Raw genomic sequence first — 13,389 nt, forward strand, 5'->3', positions numbered from 1 at the left:
GGATAACTCAACATTATAAAGATATCATTTCAGGACTTCCCTGGTAGCACAGTGGTTAAGAATCAGCCTGCCAATGCAGGGACACGGGTTCGAGCCCTGGTCTGGGAAGATCCCGCATGCCTCAGAGCAACTAAGTCTATGCTTCACAACTACTGAGTCTGTGCTCTAGTGCCTGCGAGCCACAACTACTGAGCCTGTGAGCCACAACTACTGAGCCCACATGCCACAACTACTGAAGCCCGTGCACCCTAGAGTCCATGCTCTGTAACAAGAGGTCACCTCAATGAGAAGCCTACGGGCTGCAACAAAGAGCAGCCCCTGCTCACCGCAGCTAGAGAAAGCCCATGTGCAGCAATGAAGACCCAATGCGGCCAAAAGAACAAACAAGAAGATATTTCTCCCTAAGTTAAATGACAAATTTAATACAATCTCTATAGAGACATCACAGTCTATTTTATGGCATTACATGCATTATACTAAAATTCATATAGAAAAACAAACATTCAGAATTATATTCCATATTATCGAATACATCACATCTGATTTATCTAACCTGCTGTTATCGGAAATAGTAGTAGTTGTGAGTTTTTGCTATTATCAGTGATATTATAAATGATGTCATGAACTCTCTTCACCATAAACCTTGCTTGCAGCTGCTACTATTTTAGGATTAATTCTTCAGAATAAAATTCGTAGAGATGAGGTATGATATTTTTAGGGACTTTGATGCTTATTGATACATTGCCTTCTAGAAAGAATGTACCAACTTTTGAAATTGCCTGTTCTCCATATCCACTAACAGAGAGTATAACTGGTTTATCTTCGCTGCCAGCCTGAGAGATGACAAATATTATTTAACCTCACATTCAAGTTCAGAAGCTTGACGTTTGTCATCAACTAACGATCTTTCCAGGACCCAAGTCCCACCTTTTAAGTCTCAGCGTTTAAATCACACGAGTGCTTAGCACCCCAAAGGGGGCCTAAGCACCCTATTCCTCTACCTGGAGAGGTTTTTTTCCCAAAAAGGTGTCCCTGGTTACAGGAAAGGTAATGCTTTCCTGTTCCCTTCATTGAAAACTTTTACTTTTTTCAGAGCTATTTATCTCAAAGAGAGTTTTGGAGGAAAGCAACCTGATAGAATTGATTTTCCCTAGTTTGTGAATAATTAACAGCACTTAAACCTGTACCTTTTAAACAGTGCTCTTTAAAAATAAACCTTGAAGAAGCTCCAGGGGTGTTATTTTGGATCCATTAACAGAATGAAGGGAAAAAGGGGAGCCCAGGTAGAAGGCGATATTTAGAGAGGGACCTGCAGCTTCCCTTGCCTGGGAATCTATGCCCAGGTCAGCTCCTCTGAGCTGGTCTTGTTTTTCTTAGCTTCTTCTTCGCTTCCTTTTCTGGAATCTCTCCTGGATTAGTTCCCAACCTGGGTTGCACAATCAAAGCTCTGGGGTCTTTGAAACTTCCAAGGCCTGCGGCCACCCCCAGAAGTCTGCCTTAATTAACCTGTTGTGAGGCCCCGGGGACATGTCTTTTCAAAATCTCCCCAGGTGATCCCTTTGTGTGGTCAGCAGCAAGAACTACTGTTGGAAAATTTTCTTCTAAGAGCTAAGGTTTCACACAGGCTCCCCCTGCAGGGACTAGGGACCCTGTAGGAAGAGATCAAAAGAGATCAAATCAAAAGGAAAAGCAGACCACAAAGAAAAAACAGGAGAGAAAAAGAAAACAAACAACCAACCAAGCAAACCTTTATTAAGTGATGCTTTTAAAGACATGTGGATGGTAACCTGGGGAAGGGATGGAACCCCTAGTCAGAACTCACAAGCTCGAGCCCCTAGCTCTGGTCCCCTTATACTGTGCGGACCTATTCCTTGTGCCAGTGTCCTCTCTACAGTGACTCAATGACGTGTCTCTAATGAGGTGGTGCACGCTCCTGGCCTCTGCCTCTACTTTCTTCCCTACTGCATCCCTGATGCCTAGCTGGGCCCTCAAGGGCTATTTTCACCCTGTCTGTTGAAGGAGTTAGTGACTCCCTTCCAGCCCAGTCTGTAGTTTATGTGCAAATGCAGTCTCATCTGTTATGCAGAGGTATTTAAATCAGTATGCAGATGACAGTAAAAGGAATAAAGACCTACAGCTGGCTATGCCCTGCAAATGCCCCTGACAGAAGCCCAGTGTTCAGTACCAGGAAACACCTGACAGACCCTCTGCCTCATTAGCAGAATCCCTGTTGCTGGGACCCAGACCTTGGCCTTTGGGGGAAAGCAGGGCCTCCAGGTTGAGCAGCCTCTGCATCCTCCTCTCCACCCTTAGCAGATGTTCAGGGCTGCAGCAAATGCTGGCTGGAAATGCAGGCGGCGCCCCACATCTGGGCCATTCGGAACAGATGGAGCATGGCTGCCCCGGTGCAAGGCAGCTGGGACCCCAGCCTGGCGCCGTGCTCTCCTTGGGGCAGCTTCTCCAGCCATCCGATGGCTCAGGGGCATTTGAGTAGCTGTTCTAAGAAGCCCTGCAGACCTCTGGTCTGACTGTCAGTGCTTTCTTCCCAGCTGGTTTCTCAGGGACTGCCTCAGTAGATGCTACCAAGACTGAGCTCATTTAGCTCTGGAAATAGCTCTTCATCCGTCCTTCCTCTCCGTTTTCATTGCTGCTACTTTGGCTGAGACCCTGCTCATTCTGTCTCCTGGGGCCTGTACAAGTGAGAGGCCCCACCAGTTCTGTTTCCAGCCTCGACTCCTCCCGGCTCCCCCCACTGGCCACCAGAGTCTCTGAATGTGGGCCTCCAGCCAGGTCATCCTCACAACTAACTGTCCCCTTTTGGACTCCCAGATTCTAGACCAGTGATTTCATTCCTGGCTGCACACTAGAATCATCAAGGGGGCTGTTTATTTTTATTTATTATTTATTATTTATTTTTTAAATAATATTCTGTTTATTCATTCAAATATTAGAAGCCATCAAAACTGCTTTATGTCTATTTACCAAGGTATACTCCCTCTCTTTTTAAGAGTCTTTGTGTACAACTACCCTCAGTTATCAAGACTCAGAGGTGTTCTATCTCAGATTAATGACTCTCCTCAAAGCTTTTACTTTTCTTCGTTTTTTGTAAATATATATATTATACATCTTTATTGGAGTATAATTGCTTTACAATGTTGTATTAGTTTCTGCTGCACAACAAAGTGAATCAGCTATATTTATATATATACCCCTATATCCCCTCCCTCTTGAGTCTTCCTTCCACCCTCTCCATCCCACCTCTCTAGTTCGTCAAAAGCACCAAGCTGATCTCCTTGTGCTATGCAGCAGCTTCTCACTAGCCATCTATTTTACATTTGGTAGTGTATATATGTAATGCAGATGCCTAGGGCCCCATCGCCAGAGATTCTAAGAGAATTGGCTTGGGTAAAGTACCTTCCAGAATCCTTTGTCCAAGGACATCGTTGAAACGCCTTCCTTAGCCTGGCATGCGAGGCCCATGGGTGACTGGACCCTCTTCCCATCTGCCTTCCTGTTGTCCTGTCCTGCTTCTCATTCCAGACTTTTGCTTCTCTGTACAGGCTCTCTGTCCCCTGGAAATCTTGAGAAGTGGAAAACTCTTGCTCAGTTTTCAAAACTTCCCTAAATTGTCACCCCCTCTTCTATGAAGTCCTTTCAGGATCCTTATACAGAGTTAGGTCGTTCTTCTCTAGCCTCATAATTGCAAGTGGGACTGTTGTTGGCTTGTTCCTCTAAGCTACTAGCCTGAAATTCTCAAAGGACAATGGTTTAAGCCTCTTGGCCTAAGTCTCTTCCATCTAACTATGGATTACCCCAGGACAGAGACCAGGTGATGTGACAGTGCTTTCTCCCAAATGCAGGGGGACATTCTGTGGTTGCTGTTCTGTCTTTTTGTTTTAGCGAGTGTGATCGTCTACTCATGATGTGATATGAACTCTCCTACAAGCTCTGCTATATTAACGCGTATAATTCTCACAGGAGCCTGTGAGTACAATCATTCTCCCCATTTTGCAGGGGGGAAAACTGAGGCAATGAGGAAAGGAAGGTAACTTGGCCCAGAGTAGGGCACAACACATGTCTATTGAGTGAAGACGTGGGTGGCTCTGTGCTCTGGTTACAAATAGATCTTTGTGACTGGACTGGGTAATATGACCGTGTTTCCTTCAGCAAGCACTTTGCACAAACAGAGCCTTAAAAGATAAACGTTTTGCAGGAAATAGTTAAAAAACTCGTGAGTAATTCTCAGTGCACTTTCCCCAACAAAGTAGGTCCACAGTGTACCACAAGTCAAAGGCATCTGGGGCAAAAGAAAAAGAGAGAAATTAGCTTTTAATAAACACCCACTCTGCTCACAACCTACCCCGGTAACTTTCCGACCTGATCTCAATGGATCCCTTACCAATGATGTAGATAAAGAATTATGATATTTATAGACGATAAAACCAGAGCTCAGCAAATGCAGGTAATGCAGCCAGTGTCACGTAATTAGTTAAGGAATACAGTTGGAACTAAACTATTTTGTTACCTCCTTTCAACAGGAGACTCCTCTGCCTGGTTTGTCATTGGAATCTACCCTTCCTCATCTACTTTTGCTTCTAAAAACAGTTTATTTTATTTTTTTTTTACTAAAAAAGAACTATAAGGCACACGTAGAAAAATGCAAGAAAACTAAAATTGCCTACAACCTTACCACTCAGAGATTAAAAATCACTGGGAACATTTTGAATTTTTCTTTTTTTTTTCTTTTTCACTTTTTTACTCTGCATTTTTATGTCAATAGGTCAATAGATGTTTTCTATACCTCTGTAGTATACAAACACGTTTGGGTTTTGCGCTTTTGTTTTCAAATCAAACAAATCAGAAGTGGTTCAGCCCCTTCTTAAAAAAGAAAATAATAGAATGAAGTGGTAAAAAGAAAAAGAAAGCTGACTCCTGGGAAGCAGCTGGGAATTTGGCTTAAGCAAAGGGAAGAGAGGACCACTCTGAGAATGTACAGGGACCACCACAGGCAAGGAAAGGAGCCCCACTCTGTCCACACGGGCTGGAATCAATCATCCCTATGCCTGCCCTTCCTGTTTCTTTTGCAGGCAGCGACTTGGACGATGGTTCGTGGCATTCAGTGAGCATCACGGCCAGAAGGAACCGTATCACCCTCACTCTGGATAAGGATGCAGCATCCCCGGCTCAGGACACCACCCGGATGCAGATTTATTCTGGAAATCGCTACTACTTTGGAGGTAAACTCCCCAGCTTTTGAAGTGAAAATTAAGGAGGGAGGGAGGATGCAGTGGACAATTATTTCACTACAACAGTTCTTTCTGTACCAAATTGACCATTCTCCCAACACACACACGCACACACCCCTACCCTCAAGCCCAAAATAATGAGAAGCAAGCTGTCTCACAGCTGTACAAATATAAATTTTCTAGGTCAGTGCTGAGGAGAAGAAAAAAAAAAAAAAAAACTCTAGCTATAAGAGCTGGTGTTATATAACATGTTCAAAGGAGATTTTTGCAGCCACGCCAGACTCTGTGATCATATTCCAAAGGAGAAACTCAGCTGAAACTTGGAGAAAGTGTACTGATAGTCAGTAGTACCTGCAAGAGAAAAAAAAATCCAGGTAGGAAGGTACAACCAGCATCCTTAGCTTTCTCAGTCACTTCTCTGTTGATTTGCTTTCTTAATCCCCTATCCATCCCCTCCCCACATTCCTGGAGTCCACGCTCATGGAGTGGGGCAGCTAAAGATGGGGAAGACCTAGAAGGACCATGAACTTGTAGCTCCACAAAGAGCAGCCAGTACAGATGTTGCCCCCTCAAACGCTAGGAAACTTTGCAAAGATGAAAACACAAGGGCAAGCTGGTACGGAGGAAAAAATATATAATTAGGCATTTGCTTCTTTTTTAATAGATGTATGTATATTCTTATTTAGTATTTCAAAGGTTTTTTTTCATTAAAGATATTCACGTCTAATTACTTAGTTGTTGGTGTTATAGAAACAATCTCTAAAGAGTAATTAATCTCATTAGCTGTGTGACCTTGAGTAACACACTCATGGTCCTTGAACTTCCTTATCAAGGACATGGGGAAACAAAGCAGAATTGCTGGGAGAGTTCAGTGAGCTCAAGTTTAAATGTACAGCATTGTGCTTTCTACATTAAAACGGACAGACTGGCTTCAACTTTTGAAAATATGGGCTCAGCTGGGCCTGCACTCAAGAGAAGTATCCTGTAAAATTATAAAGTACAATCTCTAAAAGAGAATTTGCAAATCACTTCTCTCATACCAGTGACATGCGGTTCAGCTTTGAAATACAAAAGAGAATTTGCACAGTTGCAGTGTACACACTGGAGTGTCTGGAAGGGACACAGTGTGGAGGGATTTTGTGGTTTGATTTCAGGGCCACAGCCTCTGTCCTTCACTCCAAATCTTCACGTGTGCCTAGATAACAAATTCTTTTCCAAAGGGAACACTTTCATTCTCTGCAAATGTTTTATGTGTCTTATGTCATTTAATTCATGCTGAAACTTTATGAGGTAGGTAATATTAGCCCCATCTTACAGATAATAAGACTGGTGTTTACAGAGATGAAATAATTTGTGCGAGTAGTAGAAGCAGGATTTAACCCCAAATCTGTGTTCTCTATAACACACTAGAGACAGCAAAGGGATGTACTGTAAAGACTGCAGAAGGGGGATTTTGGGGGCCCAAAGATATGTTTCACAGACTGTATAATCTTGCATCATATGCAGTGTTTCATTGACAGAGACAAAAGCAATCTTACATTTATTCTGGGGAAAACAATGTTGAATTAATTATGTTACTTAAGCATCTGAAATGCCTCAAAGGCAAAACGGTCCCCTCCCCCAGTTGAAGAAGTGTTTTTAGATGTGGGTCTCACAGGGCTTCAGGCTGAGGAGGGAAGATTTATTGGGGATCTGAACAGTGTTTAAACAAACGCCCCACACGTAGACTGTAAACTTAAGGAAAGTGAAAAACGAGTTTGAGTAATAATAGTCAACTTACATAAATTCTTTCTACAGCTTCCATTAGAAGTTGTAGCATCTCTCTTCATTTTATAGTGTGCTTGTGAGCTGTTAACCAGCTGCTGGGCTTCAGCCCAGCAGTGACTGTCTATTAGAGATGGCTGAAATAATTCCCAATTATTTATGGGTTATTGCCATGTTTTTAAGCTGGCATCCCCATATGCTCTGAACCTATTAAAACCATCGGGATGGAATTTATAAAGCGCACAACACTCATGCATGTACGTGGCTCTATAACTGTCTTAATGTCAGGTAGTTATTCCCTGATGGCAATCTATGCTCAATCAGTGCAATGCGTATCTTTTTTTAAAGAACACCCTTTCAAAAGGGATGGCGTTAACCTTTCAGGTATGTGATTACAGCCCTATGACTATGTGCCTTTAAACCCTTCGTTTCTGTAGCATCTGGATTTGCTTTGCGTATCACTTCAAAATTCTAGTTACGTTTCCTGTGTGTACCTTTCTCAGGAACTAAGCCTGATAGTGTTGACAATTAACCAGACAATTACTCTGCCGCCCTTTTTACCCAAAGCATAATTTTCTCTGAAAGTGTAATTCGGAATTGAATTGTGCATTTAAAAGTGTGTTTCAAGACAGAGCTGAAATTCCCAAGTTATGATCGGTTGCTTTCGAGGGCCAGGTGAAGTATACCACACAAAAGAATGGCAGATAGCTTACAAATAGGGAAAAAAGAAATAAGGACGAGATAAATGCGATAGGTTCAGTATCCCCTTTAATACATTTTCTTTCTTGTTCTATACAGTGATTGAGTGTGCCCCGTGTTGTACCAGTTCTGTCCCCTCCCTGAGAATGCTAGGATTTACAACAAGTATGTGTTCACTGCTGTGAATGAAAATACACTGAAATAATTAGACCTCAAGGTCTTTATCAATAGGTCGCTGAAGCAATGACTGATCGTTTCAGTATTCTTCTTCCTTTTTTTTTCTCTGTCCCACAGGGTGCCCTGACAATCTCACCGATTCCCAATGTTTAAATCCCATTAAGGCTTTCCAAGGCTGCATGAGGCTCATCTTTATTGATAACCAGCCCAAGGACCTCATTTCAGTTCAGCAAGGTTCCCTGGGGAATTTTAGTGATTTACACATTGATCTGTGTAGCATCAAAGACAGGTAATTATGGTCTCTTCTCCTCTGTTCTCCCACCCCCCTTCCCATTCTCACTGTTCTAAATATGAGTTTCTTTCACCAAAATTTGAATACACTGACATTAGCCACGTTAGACATAATTGAGTCGCCTAATGGAAAATATTTCTGAAAGGATTTCGGGCCTGGAGAAAAATGGTTTAAATGAGTTGAGTCTCTCTTCGTGTTGACTTGCAGTAAATGGGATATGCAAATTCAATCAAAATACAAATTTGTGAAAGGATTAAAATTTTATGCGTAAACAACATTTGATTACTTTGAAGTTAAAGAGTGAAGCGAAAAGGAGGGAGGAATCGCTTCTCTCTTACACCATGTCATTCTTCGCTGCGCCAAGTGTCCCTTCTGAGACAGACAGATGAGAATCAAACCCTCTGGGATTCCTAAAACAGAGGTTTGGACAGAGCCCAATAGTACAGTGACTCCCTGGGGGCCCGTTTGCTGTCACCACCCCTAACCCGCTGCTTCTTTGGCTCAGAGGAGACTGGACCCTGGACAGAGAATCAGCACCTTTATCCCACAACATAGACATCTAGAAAAAGATCCCTTTTCCTCCTCATTTCTCCTGGGCTCTGGCTCTCCTTCTATTTGAAATTTCTAGATTCAAAGACGCGCTGCAGAAAATGAAGGAGGAGGGGTTCTGAATTTTCAGCGAGGTTAATCAGGTGGTCCATGTTTCCTCTCTAGCACTTTAACCTCCTTCTTTCTTCCAAGTCTACTCACCTCGGTCAAAATACCATTTACTGAATGGGTGAATATGTGTTCAGGGCTTGCCTGTGTTTTGGTGATTCAGTCTCTGCTTATGTTTCATCAGGGAATTAATTAGACATTACAGTAAAATGCTATCAGCGACCAAGAAGTGTACCCTTATTTGTGGGACATATGACAGTGGCAGCTGAGGTCAGGAAGGTTTTCAGGAAGCAGTGCTGAGCTGAGTTTTAAAGGACAGGCATGCTTGGCTGAGGAGCGGGGGTGATGGTGTTGACAGGGTTGGCCGGATATGGCATGTGAAATGGCATTGGAAAAAGAGGGCTCATAGCTTGCAGGTATTTCATCCACTCAAGACACTTCATTTAAAAATCTCTAATATTGGGATGCATTTTACAGTTGATGGTTTATGATAGTTGAATTGGCAAGATTTATTTTTTTTTGGAGCATAAAAATAATGGCATGCCTTACAATGAGTGGTGCCTTAGATTCCACAAAATATAGCTCACTGGGGAAGGTAGGTCTTGGTGGTAGAGCACAGGATGTGAATATAGCCAGTTATGAAGAACTCTGCGTGCCTATGGCATTTAGCCTCCTACTCTAGGAGGACTCAAGAAGGAAGGTAGTCAGATTTGTTTCATTAAGAGTACTCGGGGGGCTTCCCTGGCGGTGCAGTGGTTACGAATCCGCCTGCCAATGCAGGGAACATGGGTTCGAGCCCTGGTCCGGGAATATCCCACATGCCGTGGAACAACTAAGCCCGTGAACCACAGCTACTGAGCCCACGTGCCACAACTACTGAAACCCATGTGCCTAGAGCCCCTGCTCCGCAACAAGCGAAGCCACCGCAATGAGGAACCAGTGTACTGCAATGAAGAGTAGCCCCCGCTCTCCACAACTATAGAAAGCCCATGTGCAGCAACGAAGGCCCAGCACAGGCAAAAATTCAATAAATAAATAAACAATAAAATAAATCTTTGAGAAAAATAAAATAGTGCTCAGGGAAAGGGAGAAGGATGGATTGGAAAAGAACCAGCCCAGAGGTAGAGTGGTGACGGCCCCAGTCCAAGGGACCAATGATGAGAAGTAGCAGGTGCCTGCACTGGGCATCACAGAAATCAGCTTTGCAGACTATAATGTCCTCTCATGCTCAGAATGACTGATATAATTTGGTGGAACTTTATGTGCATGTTTCTCTGTTAACACCACTCCACATGGGATCCTCAACAAATCACACAGACTTCCAGTCTCTTCTGCTTCATTTTTTTTCTATATGGCCAGCTGGAGAAGTGGGTAATAAAATGTATGCTTCATTAGAGTGTGCTAGTTTAGAGACCTCAGAATAAAGATACTGCGTGGAATGCTTGTCGTCCTATAGTCTTTATTCACGATGAGGGGTGAACATCCGACTTCATCAGCCAGGACAGCCTTTTGCAAAGTGCAGATTGATAGAGGGAACATTTATCAATAGGGATCTCTTCTGGTAAGTTAATTTCTAATCAAGAGAGCTCTCATTATTTTCAATTACATGGACACCATTGCCATCTACTTTGCATCATTACTTCTGTGTAATTGTAGTCTGTATAATTGTATTACATACAATTGTGTTTTGGTTAATTATATAATAAGGGATTGTGTTTAGTTTAGTGGGTAAATGGGACATTTTTCTTGATTTACCAGACAGTGTCTCTAACAGAAGGGAAACTGGCTTAATTAATTATTTCTTGAACTTATATATAACATTTGGTGGCAAGGGGGCTGGGGTTAGAAAAGCAGGTGGTTTCTGAGTTTTGCATTTTATTTTTAACAGGCTAATCAATAGGAACCTCATTTAAGGGCAAGTGTGAAGTTTTGCCTTCAAGGAGCTTGCCACTTGGGCCGGGGGCAGAGCTTGGCAGGAGACAAAGAGATAGAGAACAGTCTGGATGTGATTTGTTTTCTGTTTTTTGGGTTTTTTTAGAAAAATTTAGTAAGATTTAATGAAATTCAATGAATATTTTTAAACACTAAACCCTTTCTTTTTATTTAAATTATTTTGATTAAAATTTTTCATTAACTATGATTCCTATTTTATCTTTTATTTGTAATAGCGGGCTTTGAATGCTTTAGAAGAAAACAATTTTGTGAAAACACAAAAATAATTTTGATTTTTAAATTTCTTACCTTTATTATGCATTTTTGATGAAAATATATTCAAATGTCATACTTTGAGTACAATTGCCTTTTATTTTATTTTTAAAACTTTTTATTTTATATTGGAGTATAGTTGATTTTTAATGTTGTGTTAGTTTTAGATGTACAGCAAAGTGATTCAGTTATATATATACATCTATCTATTCTTTTTCAGAATCTTTTCCCATTTAGGTTATTACAGAAAATTGACTACAGTTCCCTGTGCTGTACAGTAGGCCCTTGTTGGTTATCTATTTTATATATAGTGCTGTGTACATGTTAATCCCAAACTCCTAATTTATCTCTCCCTGCCCATGCCACCCCCCACCCACCCCCCTCTGCCCTCTTTGGTAACCATAAGTCTGTTTTCTATGCCTGTGAGTCTGTTTCCGTTTTGTAAATAACTTCATTTGTATCATATTTTAGATTCCACATATAAGTGATATCACATGGTATTTGTCTTTCTCTGTCTAACTTACTTCACTTTAGGATGATCATTTCTAGGTCCATTCATGTTGCTGCAAATGGCATTATTTCATTCTTTTTAATGGCTGAGGTCTTGAGGAAAGGCTGGGAGGGTTCCTTCTCAGGGGCTGATGGATTTAAACCAACAATTTGCATCTCAATGATGGGCACTTTGCTGAAGCTTCTGGCCTCAGGGCTGGCCCTCCTCTCTGGCAGCAGGGAAAGCACAGGCTTTAAAAGACTCCATTGGAGGACTGCCCTGGTGCCTGACAGTCCAAGGTCAGGTTGGGAGAACCCTTGTAGGAATCTCAGTTGGGACCCAACCGACCCCAAGCCCCTTCAGTTAGTCTTTAAACCTGGAGAATACGATATGCAGCCACCATCCCCACTCTGCTGGCTGAATCTCCAGTCTCCTGTTCTCCACATCCCAAAACACTGCTCTTCAACAACGCTACTGATCGCTTGCACCCTGTGGGCTTAAAGTAGGCTGGGCTTGATATTCTAAACCATCACAGAGCGTAGTATGCTTAGAGCAGAGTCACACCCTGTGTTATTTGACCTCATAGACAGGCCTCACAAGAGTGAATGAGGGGATCTTGTATATTCTTATGTAAAATAAGATGTGGTAAGAACTGCAGAAGGCAGGTGAGTTATGACAGCCCTGATATCCCCATTTTTTTAAGGCGGTAAACTGAGACCTGGAGATTATGTTCGCTTTTCCATGGTCACAGGATTGAAGTTGCAATCCAGAGTTAGACACTGCTATCTACTCAAAAGGGTCTGACCTGGAAATAGCAGTCCTTGCGTGTCTGTGAGTCTAAATACGTAACCTCGTCTTCCACACAATCATATAAAAGTTGTTCAGGGATGTGCCGTCTATTAAATTCCTTGTAAACTTTAGGTGCCTAATGAGATTTCATTTAAAAGGGAGGCATTCAAAATGGTATGTAATATCAGGCAAAGTCTTTTTTTTTTCTTTTTTCTTTTTTGAATATGCAATCTTTATCTTATTATCTATGTTTCAAGGGTACTGTACAGTGATTCACAATTTTAAAGGTTTTATTCCATATATAGTCATTATGCAATACTTGCTATATTCCCCCTGTTGTATACTGTATCTGTGTAGCTTATTTTTTTTAATTTTTATTTTATGTTGGAGTATAGTTGATTTACAGTGTTGTTTTAGTTTCAGGTGTACAGCAAAGTGAATCAATTACACATATCCATATATCTCTTCTTTTTCAAATTCTTTTATCATTTAGGTTGTTACAGAATATTAGGGAACTTTACTCAGGCAAGGTCTGAGTGACGTAAGGATGTCCCGCTCCTAGTGGTCCAGGTCAGGAAGGGTTTTTGTTGAAGAGTTCAAAGTCCAGTGCAGGAGAAACAAATTGCCAAATGCTAAGACTTCATTCCCCTGGGAGACAAGATCCAAGGTGTGAAGCCAAACCAGGAGGGAGGAGCAAACAGGAATGCTGATGAGTCGGTGAGGAGAAGTGGGAGTCACACCTGGAGAAAGTCATCAATCCCAGTGCAGGTGGCAGTGGATTTTAGAGGTGTTAGAGCATGTTTAATTCTCAGTCTGCTACTTGTCTGCATGAAATCATATGCATAGGATTTAACTTTTTCTGTTTCCTCCTTTGCAAAACCAGGATAGTAAAACCTACCTTTGCATTGAAAGTTAAGTGAGAGAGCACAAGAAGTCATGCACTCAGTTGTGTGTCCAGTAGACAGTAGATGCTCAGTGAATTTGCTATGTGAATTCCTACAGCCAAAGGTTTGCTAATGCTCCAGTTTCCATGGGGATTGGAGAAGCTCAGGTCTCCCTCTGACCTTTCC

General features: G+C 42.0%; 1 protein-coding gene across 2 annotated transcripts in view; it reads left to right on the forward strand.

Moving 5' to 3' along the window:
- The window catches only part of CNTNAP5 (contactin associated protein family member 5), an 893,955-nt gene that overhangs the window by 483,524 nt on the left and 397,042 nt on the right, over positions 1–13,389 (forward strand). For both annotated transcript variants that reach the window (XM_057745525.1, XM_057745526.1), the window contains exons 9-10: positions 5,088–5,237; positions 8,004–8,175. In XM_057745525.1, the coding sequence (XP_057601508.1) occupies positions 5,088–5,237; positions 8,004–8,175 (322 nt within the window). The remainder of the gene's footprint in view (positions 1–5,087; positions 5,238–8,003; positions 8,176–13,389) is intronic.

The sequence above is a fragment of the Hippopotamus amphibius genome, chromosome 8 (genome assembly GCF_030028045.1).
Source record: "Hippopotamus amphibius kiboko isolate mHipAmp2 chromosome 8, mHipAmp2.hap2, whole genome shotgun sequence".
NCBI lineage: Eukaryota > Metazoa > Chordata > Mammalia > Artiodactyla > Hippopotamidae > Hippopotamus > Hippopotamus amphibius.